General features: G+C 41.0%; 1 protein-coding gene across 1 annotated transcript in view; it reads left to right on the top strand.

The window, feature by feature from the left end:
* The window catches only part of SYNE2 (spectrin repeat containing nuclear envelope protein 2), a 339863-nt gene that overhangs the window by 149932 nt on the left and 174963 nt on the right, over positions 1-14968 (top strand). Inside the window, exons 51-56 of the mRNA XM_006142397.3 lie at positions 2159-2424; positions 4437-4605; positions 6306-6461; positions 8893-9033; positions 10252-10434; positions 11696-11833. Of these exons, the coding sequence (XP_006142459.1) occupies positions 2159-2424; positions 4437-4605; positions 6306-6461; positions 8893-9033; positions 10252-10434; positions 11696-11833 (1053 nt within the window). The remainder of the gene's footprint in view (positions 1-2158; positions 2425-4436; positions 4606-6305; positions 6462-8892; positions 9034-10251; positions 10435-11695; positions 11834-14968) is intronic.

The raw sequence follows: 14968 nt of genomic DNA on the forward strand, positions 1-14968 counted from the left end.
TCACCTCCAGCCCCTGGCAACTGTCCATCTGCTTTTTTCCTGTCTTTTTTCTTTTTCTTTTTCAATTTCAGAATGTCATATAAATAGACTCTTAACAGTGTTTGGCCTTTTGAGTTTGACTTCTCTTCACTAAGCCTAATGTGCTTGAGTTTTTTTTTTTTTTTTTTTTTTTTTTTTAAGTTTATTTACTCCTTCCATGGGGAAAAAAGACAGAAACAGACAGAGCTAGATAAAGAGACAGACAGCAGCCCCACCAAGATCTCGAAGCCATGGTCTACCTCCAGCCATCAGCCAGCCTCATACCATGTGCACACACACACACACACACACACACACCCGTTGTACTCAAGGAGGTCTCTAGATTTGAACCATTAACCTACTCATGTGGGATTGCCTCAACCAACATTGCATTTTACCACTGTGCCAACATTTGGCCCTGAAAGTCATTCTTGCTGCTCTCCTCTTAGTAGTTCATTTCTTTTTATTCCTGAGTAGTATTCTGTTGGGTTAATATACTGTAGTTTGTTATTCAACTCACACATTGAAGAATTGCCTGACTTGAGTAGAATTATTGTCCTAATCAAAACTGTTTTCAGAGTCAGTCCTGTAGCCTGGTGGTTAAAGGAAGCCAGATCCTACTTAGCTGACTACACTTCAAATCCTGGCTCTGCTGGCTTGAAAGACATGGCAGGCACACAGATGCGAATGCTTACAATTCCACGAGGATGGGGAATGGATTGAGTGTGACCACACCCCGTTGTGGGGTGCTTTCTTCCTCTCCTTCCTTCTCCCTCTGGTGGGCACATGCACCTTCTGACAACTAAAAAAACAAAACAAAACTCTTTTCCCTCTTGTGTATCCCTTCTCCATCGCTTACTAACTTTATGGCGTATAGCAGAACCCAAGACAGGGGCTTGCCAACAGTTGATTTTTATTTTCAATATGAAGCACTGGGAGAACTGAAACAGGAAAATTCTGAGCCTTTAGTTACTGGGTCTCTCTGGGCCTCTTACTGGGTCCTGGTTGCAGTTCCCCATTTATGGTTATCACGAGGCATAGAAGTACCAGGAGATGCTCTAAGAAGAGCACATGGGCCCAGTGTATTTTTCAAGCCACTGGATCTGGGACTTGAACCACACAGTTGTCATGTGAGGGTCCAGCCAGCTTACCCACCATGTCACCTGGCCAGCCCAAGAACCAAGACTTCTCATCTAACTGCACTTAGGTTTGAGGAGATGGGAAGCACAGATTGTATAACGGGGTCTTTTGGAGAGGAGCCAGTATGTACATACACCCGTGTATTGTAGAATTTGGAACCCACCTGGATCATATGGCCCAAACGGCAGGGTCACTTTTACCATAGTCCCACCTGGCTACAGTGGGACTGCCTCATTTTCTCCAGGTCCCCCTCAGGAAGGATAGCATTCTGAGAACTTGATCTGAGCAGTTCCTAAGTGTAGCATACACTGGCCCCAAACAGCCCACATGGTGCCATGTCTCTTTCTTAGCAGTAGAGTTACAAAACTGAACAGCTGGACACTCACCTTAGAGAAACTCTGTCATGCACTGGACTGTTGGACCCTGGAGACTTCCCGGCTGCTGGGGCTCCTGAATCATAGCTTTATGTCTCATCCTCTGCCATGTCCTTGCTTACCATACCAAGTAGCATATCTCAAAATCTGATGTAATGTAGCATAAGACAAGTGTCAGCTACATTTATGATAGCCAAGATCATAAAGACTATTCGTTTTTGACATAAATATAGTTAGAGTGTATTTATGGTAGCCAAGAATGCAGGCTATGTGACTTAGCACAGAGCAGGTAATTAACATTCCATTAGCAAAGAATGAGATAAATGAGAGGTGCAGATGAGGGAAACACTCAAATTTCAACATAAGGAAGGGGGGGTAGGGGGTGGGGGGGTACATTCAAACCATAGCACAGGTCTACATGAACAAGAGCTGGAAACAGGATTTTGATCATAGAAGACTGTTATTTCCAGTGGCAAGAGAACAACTATTACTCTCAAGTAGAATGCAGTATTAGGAAGCCTTTGAAGAGAAGGTCTACAAAAATTATGGCGGCCAGGGTTTGGTTCAGGTTCTGAAATGGTTAAGGATATGTTTTATCTCTCTTTCGTTTTTGTTTATTGTATTAGCTTGAACGAGAAGCAATTATTTTAGATAATCTTCCAGAAGAATTGCCTGAAATTTCCAAAACCAAAGAGGCAGCCACCACAAAGGAGCTTTCGGAGCTGCTAGACTGTTTATGCCAATGTGAAGAGAATGTGGAGAAACAGCAATTGTTACTAACCCTGCTGCTTCAGCGCATAAAAAGTATCCAGAATGTTCCTGAAGGCTTAGGTGCCCTGGAGGCTGTTCCGGCATTTCAAGAGATTATATCTATGCAAGAACGATGCAACAAGTAAGATTTCTGAAAAACTATTAAGGAAATGTACTTGGCAGCTCAGGCTCAAAATTTAGAATACATCAAGTTTAGGAAACATAAGATACTGGGTTTTCGGGAAAGTCATAATGCATTTTTTTGCATAGAAAAATACATCATGATTTATCCAACAACCTAATCCTGTAGCATAATACCAAATGATAAGACAAGTGAGTTAACACTGAGGAGTATAAAAGAGATGGGAAGGATTAATAACTATAATTAAAACCAGTACATGCATTTCATCCCAGTATTACTGAGAGTGAATATCCTTCTGATTCCTTTAATTTTTTTCTTTAATGTTTGCTGTTTTCAAACTTTATATTCATTAAAAGAAATTTAGAAAATATGGAAAATTACAAAGATTAGTATAAAGCTATCTTTAATCTCACGACTCAGCAACAACCACTGCTAAACAATTTTTCTTGTCTTTTTTACGATATATTTTAAAATAAATTGAAATCCTAATACTTACATTGTTTCATATTCTGATGAAACATGTTCTACATATCATGCTTATTTTCCTGTGTCATTAAAGGTTCATTTAATACACAACTATTACTACTCCACCATTTGGATATGCCAAAGGGATATCCAAATTTATTTAAAGCCCCAAATTTAAAACTGTAAAATTGTATGTAATTCTTTTGGAGAGATTTTTGCTATAGGGCACGTGCGCTGGCCACAGAGACGAAGAGACAGAAAGTGAGAAATCACTCCCTAGGGGTGATTGGATGGCCGTGCTGCAATCCCTTCTTCTCCATTCTCCTCTCGGGATTTTGGGCGTGCACATGCACCAGCATGAGTTTTAAGCTGCTGGGCCTGGAACTCAAACGTGGGTGTTCAGCGACGTAACCATTATGCCATCCGCTGGTCCTTTTATGTAACTTCTTTACTTTTATAAAAATGCTGCGATGAATATTTTTATACCAGAATCTCTATCTGCATCTGTGATTAATTAATTGAGAAAGATGCCAAACGACAGAATTGTTGGGTCAAAGGATACAGTAATTTTATAACCAGTGTATACTTAACTCATAAGGGAGGTTTTTACAAATGGAAGTACTTTTCTGATATGATGGTACATCCACTGCAAATGGGGTTGCCTGTGCCCTAGAGCTCGCTCATGACTGCCATCACACCTCTAAGTTATTTTCATTTGAGCTCCAGGATTCCATAGAGAATGAGAGGGTAGAGATGGCAATTCGAAAGTCAAGTATGAAAAGAGTATATTTGGGGATGAACGTTTTGGAGAAGGTTTTTGGTGTGTTTTTACTTTTTTTTCCATGGAGTGCATGTACTCGCCAGAGAGAGATAGTGAGAGGGAAAATGAGAAATCATACCCCCCCCCCCGAAGGGGGGCATGGCTATACCACAATCCCTTCTCCTCCATTCTCCTCTTGGAATTTTGAGTACACGTGTGCCTCGTGTGATTTTTTTTTTTTTTGGGGGGGGAAGAGGTTTTCACTATAGGGCATGTACGCTCACCAGACAAACAGAGAGAGACAGAGAGTAGAAAGCAAAAAATCACCCCCCAGGGGGGATGGCCACGCCACAATCCCTTCTCCTCCATTATCCTCTCAGGATCTTGGGCATGCACGCACATGCACCTGGCGTGAGTTTAAGCCACTGGGTCCGGGACTTGAACCGCAGTTGGCTACATGGGAGTTCATTGACATAGCCCTTACACTAACTGCTGACCCCCCTCATGTGATTTTTTTTTTTTTTTTTTTAGCCACCAGATATGGGACTTGAACTGTGGTCAGTTATAGGAAAGTCTGGTGCCTTGACCAACACTCTACCTGCAGGCTGTTTGGAGAATTTTTCAATTGTGACAGAAGTTTATATATGTTTGCATATGTAATATGTAAATTATTGAAAACTGCGGTTTTCAGAAAAATCATCTTTTGTGAGCTATTCAAGAATTTTGTTAATTGTTGAAATAAAACTATTTCACAGGAAGACAGTTACATCTTGATGCTTTCTTGTAGGCTTTTACAGAAAACTCAAACAAATAAGGAATTGGTGCAGACTGAAATGCAAGAAAGACATTCCTTTATAAAAGAAATAACTGCTTCGAAGAATTTATTTCAACAGAGCACAACTTCTTTCCAAAATATGTCATTACAGGACCACCCAGAAAAGACCGGGCAGTTTGAGGTAAGGAAGTGTGACTGTGACTGAGACACAATCTCGTGCCCAAAGTCTCGTGGCAGGGCCGGCCCATCTCATGGTGCAGCGGGTTGAGCCTTGTATGTGGGGAGCCCGAGCCCACATGGCCAACTCTGGTTCAAACCCTAGCCCTGGTAGCTTGAGAAACACGATGAGCACGTGTACCTGTGTACCAAAAATCCTGATGGGTTGGAGAGATGGAGGACAAGGGTTTGTGGCATGACCACACCCCATAGTGGTGAGAGTTTTAGCTGGCTGTTTCTCTTTCTCCGGTGACCACACATACCCTCTGGCAATGGGGTGGGAGAATACCAAGTCTTTGGGTAGGTAGTTTTGGGACTTGAGTTAGGGGAGTGATCCAGGGAAAGGGGAAAGCATGCGCAGAGCCACGAGAGGTGATCCAGGTGGTTGGAGAGCAGAGAGCAGGGTGGAGACCAGCTTGGGAGATGGGCAGCCCTTTTCAACCACCGACAAGTGCATTTGGTGAACAGGGGCCTCAGACCACACTTGTCTAGGTGCTCTGATGGGAGCTGCACACTTGCCGAGGGCCATTTGGGAACTCCTTTCTTCAAAGATACCTGATTCCGGTCCAGTGGTGACAGCCAAAAATGAGATCTCTACGTTTATTCAGAAGTCTCATGCTCTTGTTAATCTGAGCTTTGGGTTATGAATGTTGAAAAAGGAAGCTTCTTGCCAGTCCCATAAACAATCCGCATGGGAAAGCTGTCATTGTGTAGCCCTGAATGAAGACCTGGACTCCTAGATTAGGTCTAGATAAAACAGGATGACACTTGCACCTCAAACCCTCACCTTGTCTGAATGGCACTGGTCTTTCACTTTCCCTCACCAGGTTTGTTCTCTGCTGGGGATTCACAAAAGGAAAACAGTGACACATCCCAGAGTCATTTCACATTGTAATCCTTGGCCACTGCAGTGACTCAATCCATTAACACAAACAATACTGCTGAACTGCTACTGGTAAAATAAAACAACAAAAACGCCACAGTAAAGTCAAGTACTTTTCCACTGGATCTTTGGGAAACTTTCCCAAGCAAATGAGTTTCTCCTTTATAATTACTGCAGGAGAACGTAGATCAGATTTTATTTCTAGGCCACAACCAATAGGCCGTTTGTTCAGGTTTCTTTTATCTCCTAAAACCTACATTCTTTGCCTGGAACTGGAACCCTCCCTTTTGAAAGAAGTTGAGCTGTGTTGGGCTGTCTAATTACGTGAAAGCAGACACTTCTGCTCCAAGCTGAGGGCTTTTAGTGGCCTTGAATCATTGTGATGATAATGCAGAAGAAGTAGAAAGAGCAACAAGTTAATAACAACAACCAAAAAAAAAAAAACCAAAACAACACTTCTTTGAAACTTTTATCTGGACTGCAGCTGAGATATAGTTAAATCCTAGAGGTCCTTTAGAAGCAGGAGATGTTGTAATGTCTCTTCATGACAATGGTCTGACACTATGAAGAGATATCAAGTTTAATTCTTACAAATTAGAAAGCATCAGCTGACTAAAAGGAGTATCTCTCAGGCTTAATCAGCTTGTATCAATAGTGAGGTTTTTGTCATGCAAAACTGGCTTATTTAAATCATAAGGATGTGCTGGAAAGCTCTTTTCCGCTCTTTAGAGTTAAACTTTCCCCCCATCCTGTGAGTACTGAAACTCTCTTGATGTTTTTAGGAGCTTCAGAGCATTCTTAAGAAAGGGAAGCTAACTTTTGAGCACATTATGAAAAAACTGCGAATCAAGTATTCTGAAATGTACACCATAGTCCCTGCAGAGATTGAATCCCAGGTGGAAGAATGCAGAAAAGCTTTAGAAGACTTAGATGAGAAGGTAACAATAACGTTTATACTACTGTTATTATTTATGGAGTTGGATGAATATAAGAAAAAAGTCATTTAATGTCTGTTTTCATTTACCCCCATTTCTGCTATGACTATTTATCGAGTTTGGTTAAGTGAAAGTTTTTATGTATTGAATGGGATAATGCTCTAATGACATGACATAGATAATAAAATTAGATTGCAGCTTTTTAATTCTCAGGATACTGAGTCTTCCCTTGCATTTTAAAATCGAATTATATATGATCTTTGACCTGGCTTTTTCTTTTTCTTCACAGTCACTTAAAAATGATAGGTATGAGTAATACCTTTAAATGTATTCCCTGAAATAGTTTGAAGTTGAAGCCAAGTGCAGTTAAGAACGCCAATTTCACAGCTAAGTAGGAGTGGAACTTAGCGCACTGTTTCTATCTAATGGTGGTAACAGAGTTGTCACAGACGTACCTGGGGAAATCTCTATACCTGAATACCCAGATCTGAAGAAAAATGAAAAACACTTTGTAGTACTGGAGACGTAGGAGCATAGCAAGAGAATTTGTTTCACTTGTACAAAAGGCAGCCCCAATCCAACAGAATAAAATTATAGCTGGTCCAGCATCCACAGAGGATTTTTATATTGTTTTTGAAGCCTAGGATACTTGTAAGCTTGATGTATAAAATAGATCTTAAACGCGCATACACAAATCAGATTTCAAACTTAGTTGCTGGAATTTGTCACTAACTAACATGTCAGATTTCTTAGGAAAATCTAACCTGTGTCAAAAATATGTAGACTGCTAGTGTATATTTAGAACAAATCTCTTTGATTTAACACACAAGGAAACCTGTTAGATATTTTCTCAGGGATCATACACTCTTCATTTTATTTAAGAGAATACTAAATGTTTCAAGAGAGATGCAGTGTTAGTCTCATGAGAACATCATGTGAAAATCCCTAGCAAAGTAAATTAATAACCAAAAGCAACCTTTCAAATTTAAGGTTGAGAATTTTTGCCATGAACTTCTATGTTTGTAAAAAAGCAGCAACTAATTTTAATTGTACAAAGAATCTAAGGGAAGTTCAAGGATCCAGGCAGGAGACAATATGCCGTTGGGTGTGTTTCCCAGGGCTACTTACTTTTCCTCATTCAGGATTTCCGCTATTGTAGCTAAGTCATATGCATTTCTGCCAGGAGAATAACCCACAAAAATATCGGAAAGCTTCCCTTTCTCATAATCTGTAATACTGTCAGCAGTTAAAAAAAAAATAAACGAATACAGGATCAAAATGGGATGATTTTTTTTCTTCAAATTATCTTGACTCTGGTTTGTTTGATCTGTAGAATAAAAGACATGATAGGAAAGTATCAATAGTCTGATGTGACTAGAGCCCTGGACTAGTCTCTGAAGACTTGAGGGTTTCTCAGGACAGGCTAGACCACCACCTCCGTGTGTCTGTAGCAAGTCGTTTTAGCCCGTGTTCGGTTCTGTGTCTGTATACTGTCTGCATAGGAAGGTTTTCATCTCAGTAATTACACAGATGCAGTGGAAACATGAAAGGATTACACAAAAGCTTACAGCGTTATTTGGTTATTTAGTGGCTGTGTGGAAAAAGCTTTATCAACATAGCTTAAACAGGAACCCAAACTAATCAATCAGGGATTTGAAAACTGATACATTCAGCATTCATTGACTGTCATTCCTAGAACAAGTTATTTTCTTAAAATCCTTTAGATAAAATAAATTACAATGTTTAGCTGCTAAACTTCTGATTAAATATGCGGAGAAAATATAACACTAGAAACAGACATCTAGAGGAAAATTAAGCTTTGTATCCTCAGGAAATGCTGCTTTTTGAAGATCGTTTCACCTAAGTGAATACAAGGTAGCTTCATAGAGTTCATGAAAAATGCATATTATGAAAAAACTACACATAGATTTTATTTTTTTTTTTGCACAAACTTATACTGTAATTCTACTTTTCCATGAACTTTTTTTCCTTTAATATTGGCTTGAGAATGAGTTTAATTTTGTTGAAAACAGATCTGTGCGGAGGATTATCTCATAAAATGGAGAGAATGTCTGCAGGAATTCTTTCTTTTTCTTTTTGATCCATAGGAGTATGTTCCAGACAGGTCATGAAGCAGTTTTGTCCAACATGGCATGTATCTGTGGTCCATACTGTGAACTACATTCAACACATTTTTATTTTTTTAGTTTTTAAAAGTAGATTTAAAGGGTCAAGAAACACAGCTGCTATATAGTAGTTTGCTAATTTACCCTTTCATTAACACATTAGCCAGTAAGGTTTGGAATTTTCCTCCAGTTCTTAAAAGATTTTTATAAGTGAAAAAAAAAAAAAATGGAATGCCTACCCCTTTTGTCTTTTGAACCTATAACAGATTGTAGAAAAACCTCTCTAAATGAAATTTTTCTTGTTACAGATTAGCAATGAAGTCTTGAGAAGCTCACCATCATATGCAATGAGTAGAAAGATAGAAGAAAATAACAATGGGCTTCAAAATATTGAAAAAATGTTGCAGCAGAAAAGCAAAAATATTGAGAAAGCTCAAGAAATTCAAAAGGTAACATCTCCTTTAACTCCCTCAGCATTTGATCACTCCTCTTGTTTATCAGTCATCACAAGGTGAACTCTTTGGGTTAATCTGAAACACAGAGAACCTGAACTGGATGCAGGGGCATCCTTACCGAGGGTGTCACCTACAGAGACTTGATGGAGAAAGTTGCATTTTGGAACTGTTAGTTTGGCCAGGGTGGACGTGTGCCCAAACTCCTGAGAGCCCTTGATTGTGAACCAGCATTATTTTTAATAAGTAAGAGAAAGTAAGGATCTTATTTTGGGAAAACTGATATTAAAAATAATTCAATAGAACACAAAAAATAATAGCAGCATTGCTTTAGATTGCCATGATGCAAAAAGGAAACAAAACAAATTCAAATTTTCTTTTGTAAAATGTTTTAGAAAATAAAATCTTAGGTAAAACTATAAATAAACCTAACATTTTACATTTCTTAAAAAAAGTTTTTGCCATAGGGTGCGTGCACTGGCTGGAGAGAGACAGAAAGAAGGAAAATAGGAACTCACCCCCAAGGGGGATGGCCATGTTGAGATCCCTTCTCCTTTTAAGATTTGGACACACATAGACATGGGCCTGGCATTTGTCAAGCTCTCGGGTCTGGTACTCAAACCATGCAGTTGTCCATATGGGATCTGTTGCCTTAACCTCCACACCACCAGCTGGCCCTACCCAAGTCTTTTTTATTTATTTATTTTTAAAGTTTTTAAATAATTATTTATTATTATTTTAAAAAATTTTCTATAGGGCACATCTGCTTACCAGAGAGAGAGAGAGAGCGCGAGAGCGAGCTGCCAGGTCCGGGACTAGAACCATGGTTGGCCATATGGGAGTCCAGCACCTTAACTACCATACTACCTGCTGTCTCCCCCCTAAGTCTTTTAAATACAGTGTTCTACTTCCAAACTCTTGAAAGGGTAGAGCTATTGTGACCTTGTTTGCTGTTGTTCATCTCTGGAAATGTTTTCCTACCGCTCTTTTGTACTGAAATGAATACAGTTACAGTTAAGAGACAGAGAAAAAGTGTTTTTCAGTTTAGATCACAAGTGTTTACTGGGTATAAACTGAGAAGTATGCCTATATATTTTTTTTTTCCTGTGACATTATTTTGATAGTATTTACAAATGCAAATACTATGTGAAAAATAGGAATTACTGCAATAACCCACACCATCTTCATTCAAATGAATTTAATTTTCTTTTCCAGAAAATGTGGGATGAACTGGATCTCTGGCATTCCAAGCTAAATGAGCTGGATTCTGAGGTTCAGGACATTGTTGAACAGGACCCAGGGCAGGCTCAAGAATGGATGGATAACTTGATGATTCCTTTCCAGCAGTATCAGCAAGTATCACAGAGGGCAGAATCCAGAACCTCACAGTTAAATAAGGTGCGGCTATAATGGGATTGCGTGTACCATGTGGCGGTATTGAGGTGGGTTTAAAACGGCAGGCAGTTTCTTTCAAACTGTTGGTTACAGAAGGCTCTCATGGGCACCAGGGGACAGATTCCAGTGCTGGTGCAGGAAAGAAGTCTGGCTGGGCAAGCAGCTCTGGAAATCCAACAGTTAGACCGTGACAGCAGTCTGGCAAGTGCCGGGATTCCCAATGGTGGGTAAAGACAGTAGTGGGCATTTGAGGCAGATGATCTCAGGAGTCCAGAGACAAAGCTAGCAATTAAAAAGGACTGTCTTGGGGGAACCAGCAGTTAGTGTAATGGCTGTCGCTGGACTCCCACGTAGTCGACCGCGGTTCGTGTCCCGGACCCTGTGGCTTAAAACTCACGCTGGGCGCGTGTGCGTGCATGCCCAAGATCCCGAGAGGAGAATGGAGGAGAAAGGATTGTGGCGTGACCATCCCCTCTGGGGGGGGTGACTTCTCGCTTTCTGTCTCTCTGTCTCTGTCTGTCTGGCGAGTGCACGTGCCCTATAGCCAAAACCTCTCCAAAAAAAAAAAAAGACTGTCTTGGGACTAGCAGTTGGTGAAATGGCTATGTCGTTGGACTCCAATGTAGTCGACCGTGGTTTGAGTCCCAGACCTGGTGGCTTAAACTCACGCCGGGCTTGTGTGCATGTGTGCCCAAGATCCTGAGAGGAGAATGGAGGAGAAGTGATTGCGGCGTGACCATCCCCCCGGGAGGGGGATTTTTCACTTTCTGTCTCTGTCTTTCTGGTGAGCGCATGCATCCTATAGCAAAAACCTCTCAAAAAATATTAAGAAAGTTAAATAAAAAGGACTGTCTTTCAGGTACAAGATACCCTTCCTACCCTCATTCAAAATAGGGGCCATGGTAGGGTGTGTAGACTGTGTAACCTAGGAAGGGACAGGCAGAACCCAGTCTGAAATGGGATGTTATGGAGCAAGGTTCTGAATACTAAGCAGAAGTCCAGTTTTTAACCGGAAGTATAACATGGGAACCAGAATACTTACAATACTAAGAACTCTTGCCAAGGCTTGTAGTGTTGGGGAAGAAAAACCGGATTGGTCTTAAACATTGGAAGGATCTTAACTTGGAGCAAGTGAGTGAATACCTTCTGCCAGAGAAAATAAAAAGTGTTACTGCTGACCAGTGCAAACTAGCTTTTCCTGCAGGAATCTTTTAACTCCAGTAAATTGTGTCTGAGTAAGTTTGGTACTACATCTCTCTCACAGGCCACAATTAAAATGGAGGAATGCAGTGACCTTCTGAAGAGCACAGAGGCTTGGATAGAAAATACCAGTCGTTTATTGGCCAATCCTGCTGACTATGACTCCTCAAAGACATTGAGCCACCATGCTAGTACCCTCCAGGTAAGTGTTCTTTGGGTGTTTCCTGTGAGTCACATAATTTGCATATGCATAATGATCAGTGACTTCTCTGGTCATCTGCATCTTTTTAAAATTTTTATTTTTTAAATTATTTTTAAAATTTGCAATAGGGGGTGTGTGCATACTGGTAAGAGACAAAGGGCAAAGTGAGAAAGCGGTCCTTGCGGGACAGCCACACCGCAATCTCTTCTCTTTTCTCCTTTGTGATTTTGGGCATGGGTATATGTATACATGCTTTTCAGGCTGCCAGGTTGGGGACTCAAAGCACTCAGTTAGCCATATGGTATCCAGCCACCTTAACCACCATGCCACCAGCTGATTCATTAGTCTTTAAAAAAATTCCCTCCTGAAAACAAACCTTACCTCTAACCATGCCTACTGGCAGAAGGAAGCTTGAGAGTATGTATGGCAGACACTGGACAGGGGTTTGGAAAATCGGGATCTCGTTTCTTGCATCCTCATAAGTACCTTGTGACTTTATGGATGGTTTGGTATATCTTCCATGGGCCCCAGATTCCTCCATCTATGAAGTTACATGAATGGTGTTGATGGTTTTGGTCAACAGAATTCTAAGATGGTCCCCAGTATTCCCGTCCCCTGGTGTACATGACCTGGATAATCCCCTCCTTTGAGTGTGGCAGAAGTAACAAGGTGTCGCACCCTGTAGTAATGAGGTATAATTTACATATAGTAAAATACACACATTTTAAATTCAGAGTTAGATGGGTTTTGAAAGGTTGTCTCTCTTTTCTTCTCTGTCAACTTTGTTGCTATAAATATTCTAAATTCTTTATCTGACATTTCCTTGCCTTCCAGTGTACTGTCTGTGCATGAGGAGTTGTTCTTTTTCCCTTGGGAGAGAGAGATTTCCTTGGTTTCTCATATTGTGCTTCTGAAGTAGTTTCTGGTCATCTGATGAATTGTACATTTCTTTCTAATTTTTTGAAGTTAAACCTAAGTGTTCAGAGGCGTGCAGGAGGAGGTGACTTTACAATCTCTCTTCAGTTCTGTTTTTCTCCATTTGTGCAGCAGATTGAGTGGGAATTGAGGATTATTCTGATCCTAATAGTAATCAGATGTTTGGCTACTGTGCACCTAGACCTATCTAGACAATCAGTGTGTAGAGGCTGAGCAACAAAGTTATAAAGGTAAAAGAAGAAGGAAAAGGAAACAAAGAAAGAAGGAAAATAAAAGAAGAAATAATTTAAAAAAGAGAGAAAAAGGCAAAAAATTTAAAACCACACCATGAAAGGGATTGCTCACAGCTCAAATGCAGATGACTTCTCAAAGAGTCTGTGTGTTACCTCTCCTATCAGTCTGGTGGATCTTGGGGTCTGAGGGGGAAGTCTGAGCAGAAACCCTTCGGTTGGTCTAGCCCTTGAAGGGATTGCTCACATTTGTAGCTTTAAATAGCCGATCTTATTTCTGCGGGTCAGGAATCCAGGCATGGCTTCGCCATATACCCAGGGCTCATGGTCTCTCCTGAGAATGCAGCAGGGGTCATCAAAAGGCTGTGGGCTCATCTAAAGTCTGGACTTGGGTGAGGGGAAGACTGGATCCATGTCCAGGCTCGTTCACGTGGCTGTTGGCTGGGCTCAGATGATCCACTCGCGTACACAGATATGTGGGCCTCTGCACAAGCCTGCCTTGGGGCATGGCGGCTCCCTTCCCTCAACGTGAAGGATTTCAAAGAGAATGAGAGTGGACTCCCAAGGCAGAAGCCACCTTCTTTTTTTATTTATTATTTTTTTAAGATTTTATTTATTTATTTTTATTTATTCATTTATTTATTTTAATTTGACTGGAGAGAGAGAGAAAGTGAGAAAGCAAGCCACCAGGTCCAGACTCAAACCATGGTCGACCATGTGAGAGTGTCCAGCACCTTAGCCATCATGCTACCTGCTGGTCCCTGCCACAGTCTTTTTTGTAATATAATCGTGGAAGCGACACCTTGTTACTTCTGCCATGTTTTATTAGAAGTAAATCAACAAGTCCTGCCCACACTGAAGGGAGCAGATTATAAGGGCATGAACAGCAGAGGTGGCCATCATGGGAGACCATCTTGGAGGCTGCCTACCACAGGCCACTATGAGCAGAGCTGCTATGAATATTTATATACATATATTTATACAAATGTATGTTTCTGGTTTTTTTAAATAATTATTTTATTTAGGGACCAGTAGTCTGCATAATAGCTATGTCGCTGGACTCCCATGTAGTCGACCGCAGTTCCAGTCCTGGACCCAGTGGCTTAAACTCACGCCGGGCATGTGTGCGTGCGTGCCCAAGATCCTGAGAGGAGAATGGAGGAGAAGAGATTGTGGCGTGGCCATGCCCCCTGGGGGATGATTTCTCACTTTCTTTCTCTGTCTTTTTCTGGCGAGCACATGCGCCCTATAGCAAAAATCTTTTCCCCCAAAAAAAGAATTATTTTGCTTGATTTTATTTATTTTAATTTGGCCAGAGAGGGACAGAACATTTGTACAAGAGAGTGCGAGTGAGAGCGAGAACGAGCGAGGGAGTGAGAAAGTGAGAAAGCAAGCTGCCAGGTGCAGGACTCGAACTGCGGTCAATGATATGGGAATCCAGCACCTTTAACCACCATGCCACCTGCCAGCCCCTTATTTCGTTTCAATGAATACGTACCTGACAGTGGGTATTGCTGACCTTCAGAGTAAGTGTTTAGATAAATAAGCAGCTGCCGAATTGTTCTTGAGGAAGACTACCATTTTTCATTCCCACCACAATGTGAGTTCTAATTGCACATATCTACCAGCGGTTGACATAGTCTATATTTAAAATTTCAGCCATTCCAAACCAGCTGGCAGCCTGGTGGGTAAGGTGGCTGGATCACACACGGCTGAGTGACTTGAGCCCCACACTTGACAACTTGAAACACACACTGGATGTATGTGTGCACATGCCCAGAGTTTCAAGAGAATAGAGGAGAAGGGATTGTGCCATGGCCATCCCCTGGGTGATTTCTCACTTTCCTTTTCTTGCTCTCCCTGGCGAGTTCATGCACCCTGTAGCAAAATTTTAAAAAGAGAGATTTAAAAAAATGTTAGCCATTATAGGGAATTATTAAATATTAGTGATATTTCATTGTGTTTTATG

This window comes from Tupaia chinensis, unplaced genomic scaffold (genome assembly GCF_000334495.1).
Source record: "Tupaia chinensis unplaced genomic scaffold, TupChi_1.0 Scaffold000075_1, whole genome shotgun sequence".
NCBI classification, from domain to species: domain Eukaryota; kingdom Metazoa; phylum Chordata; class Mammalia; order Scandentia; family Tupaiidae; genus Tupaia; species Tupaia belangeri.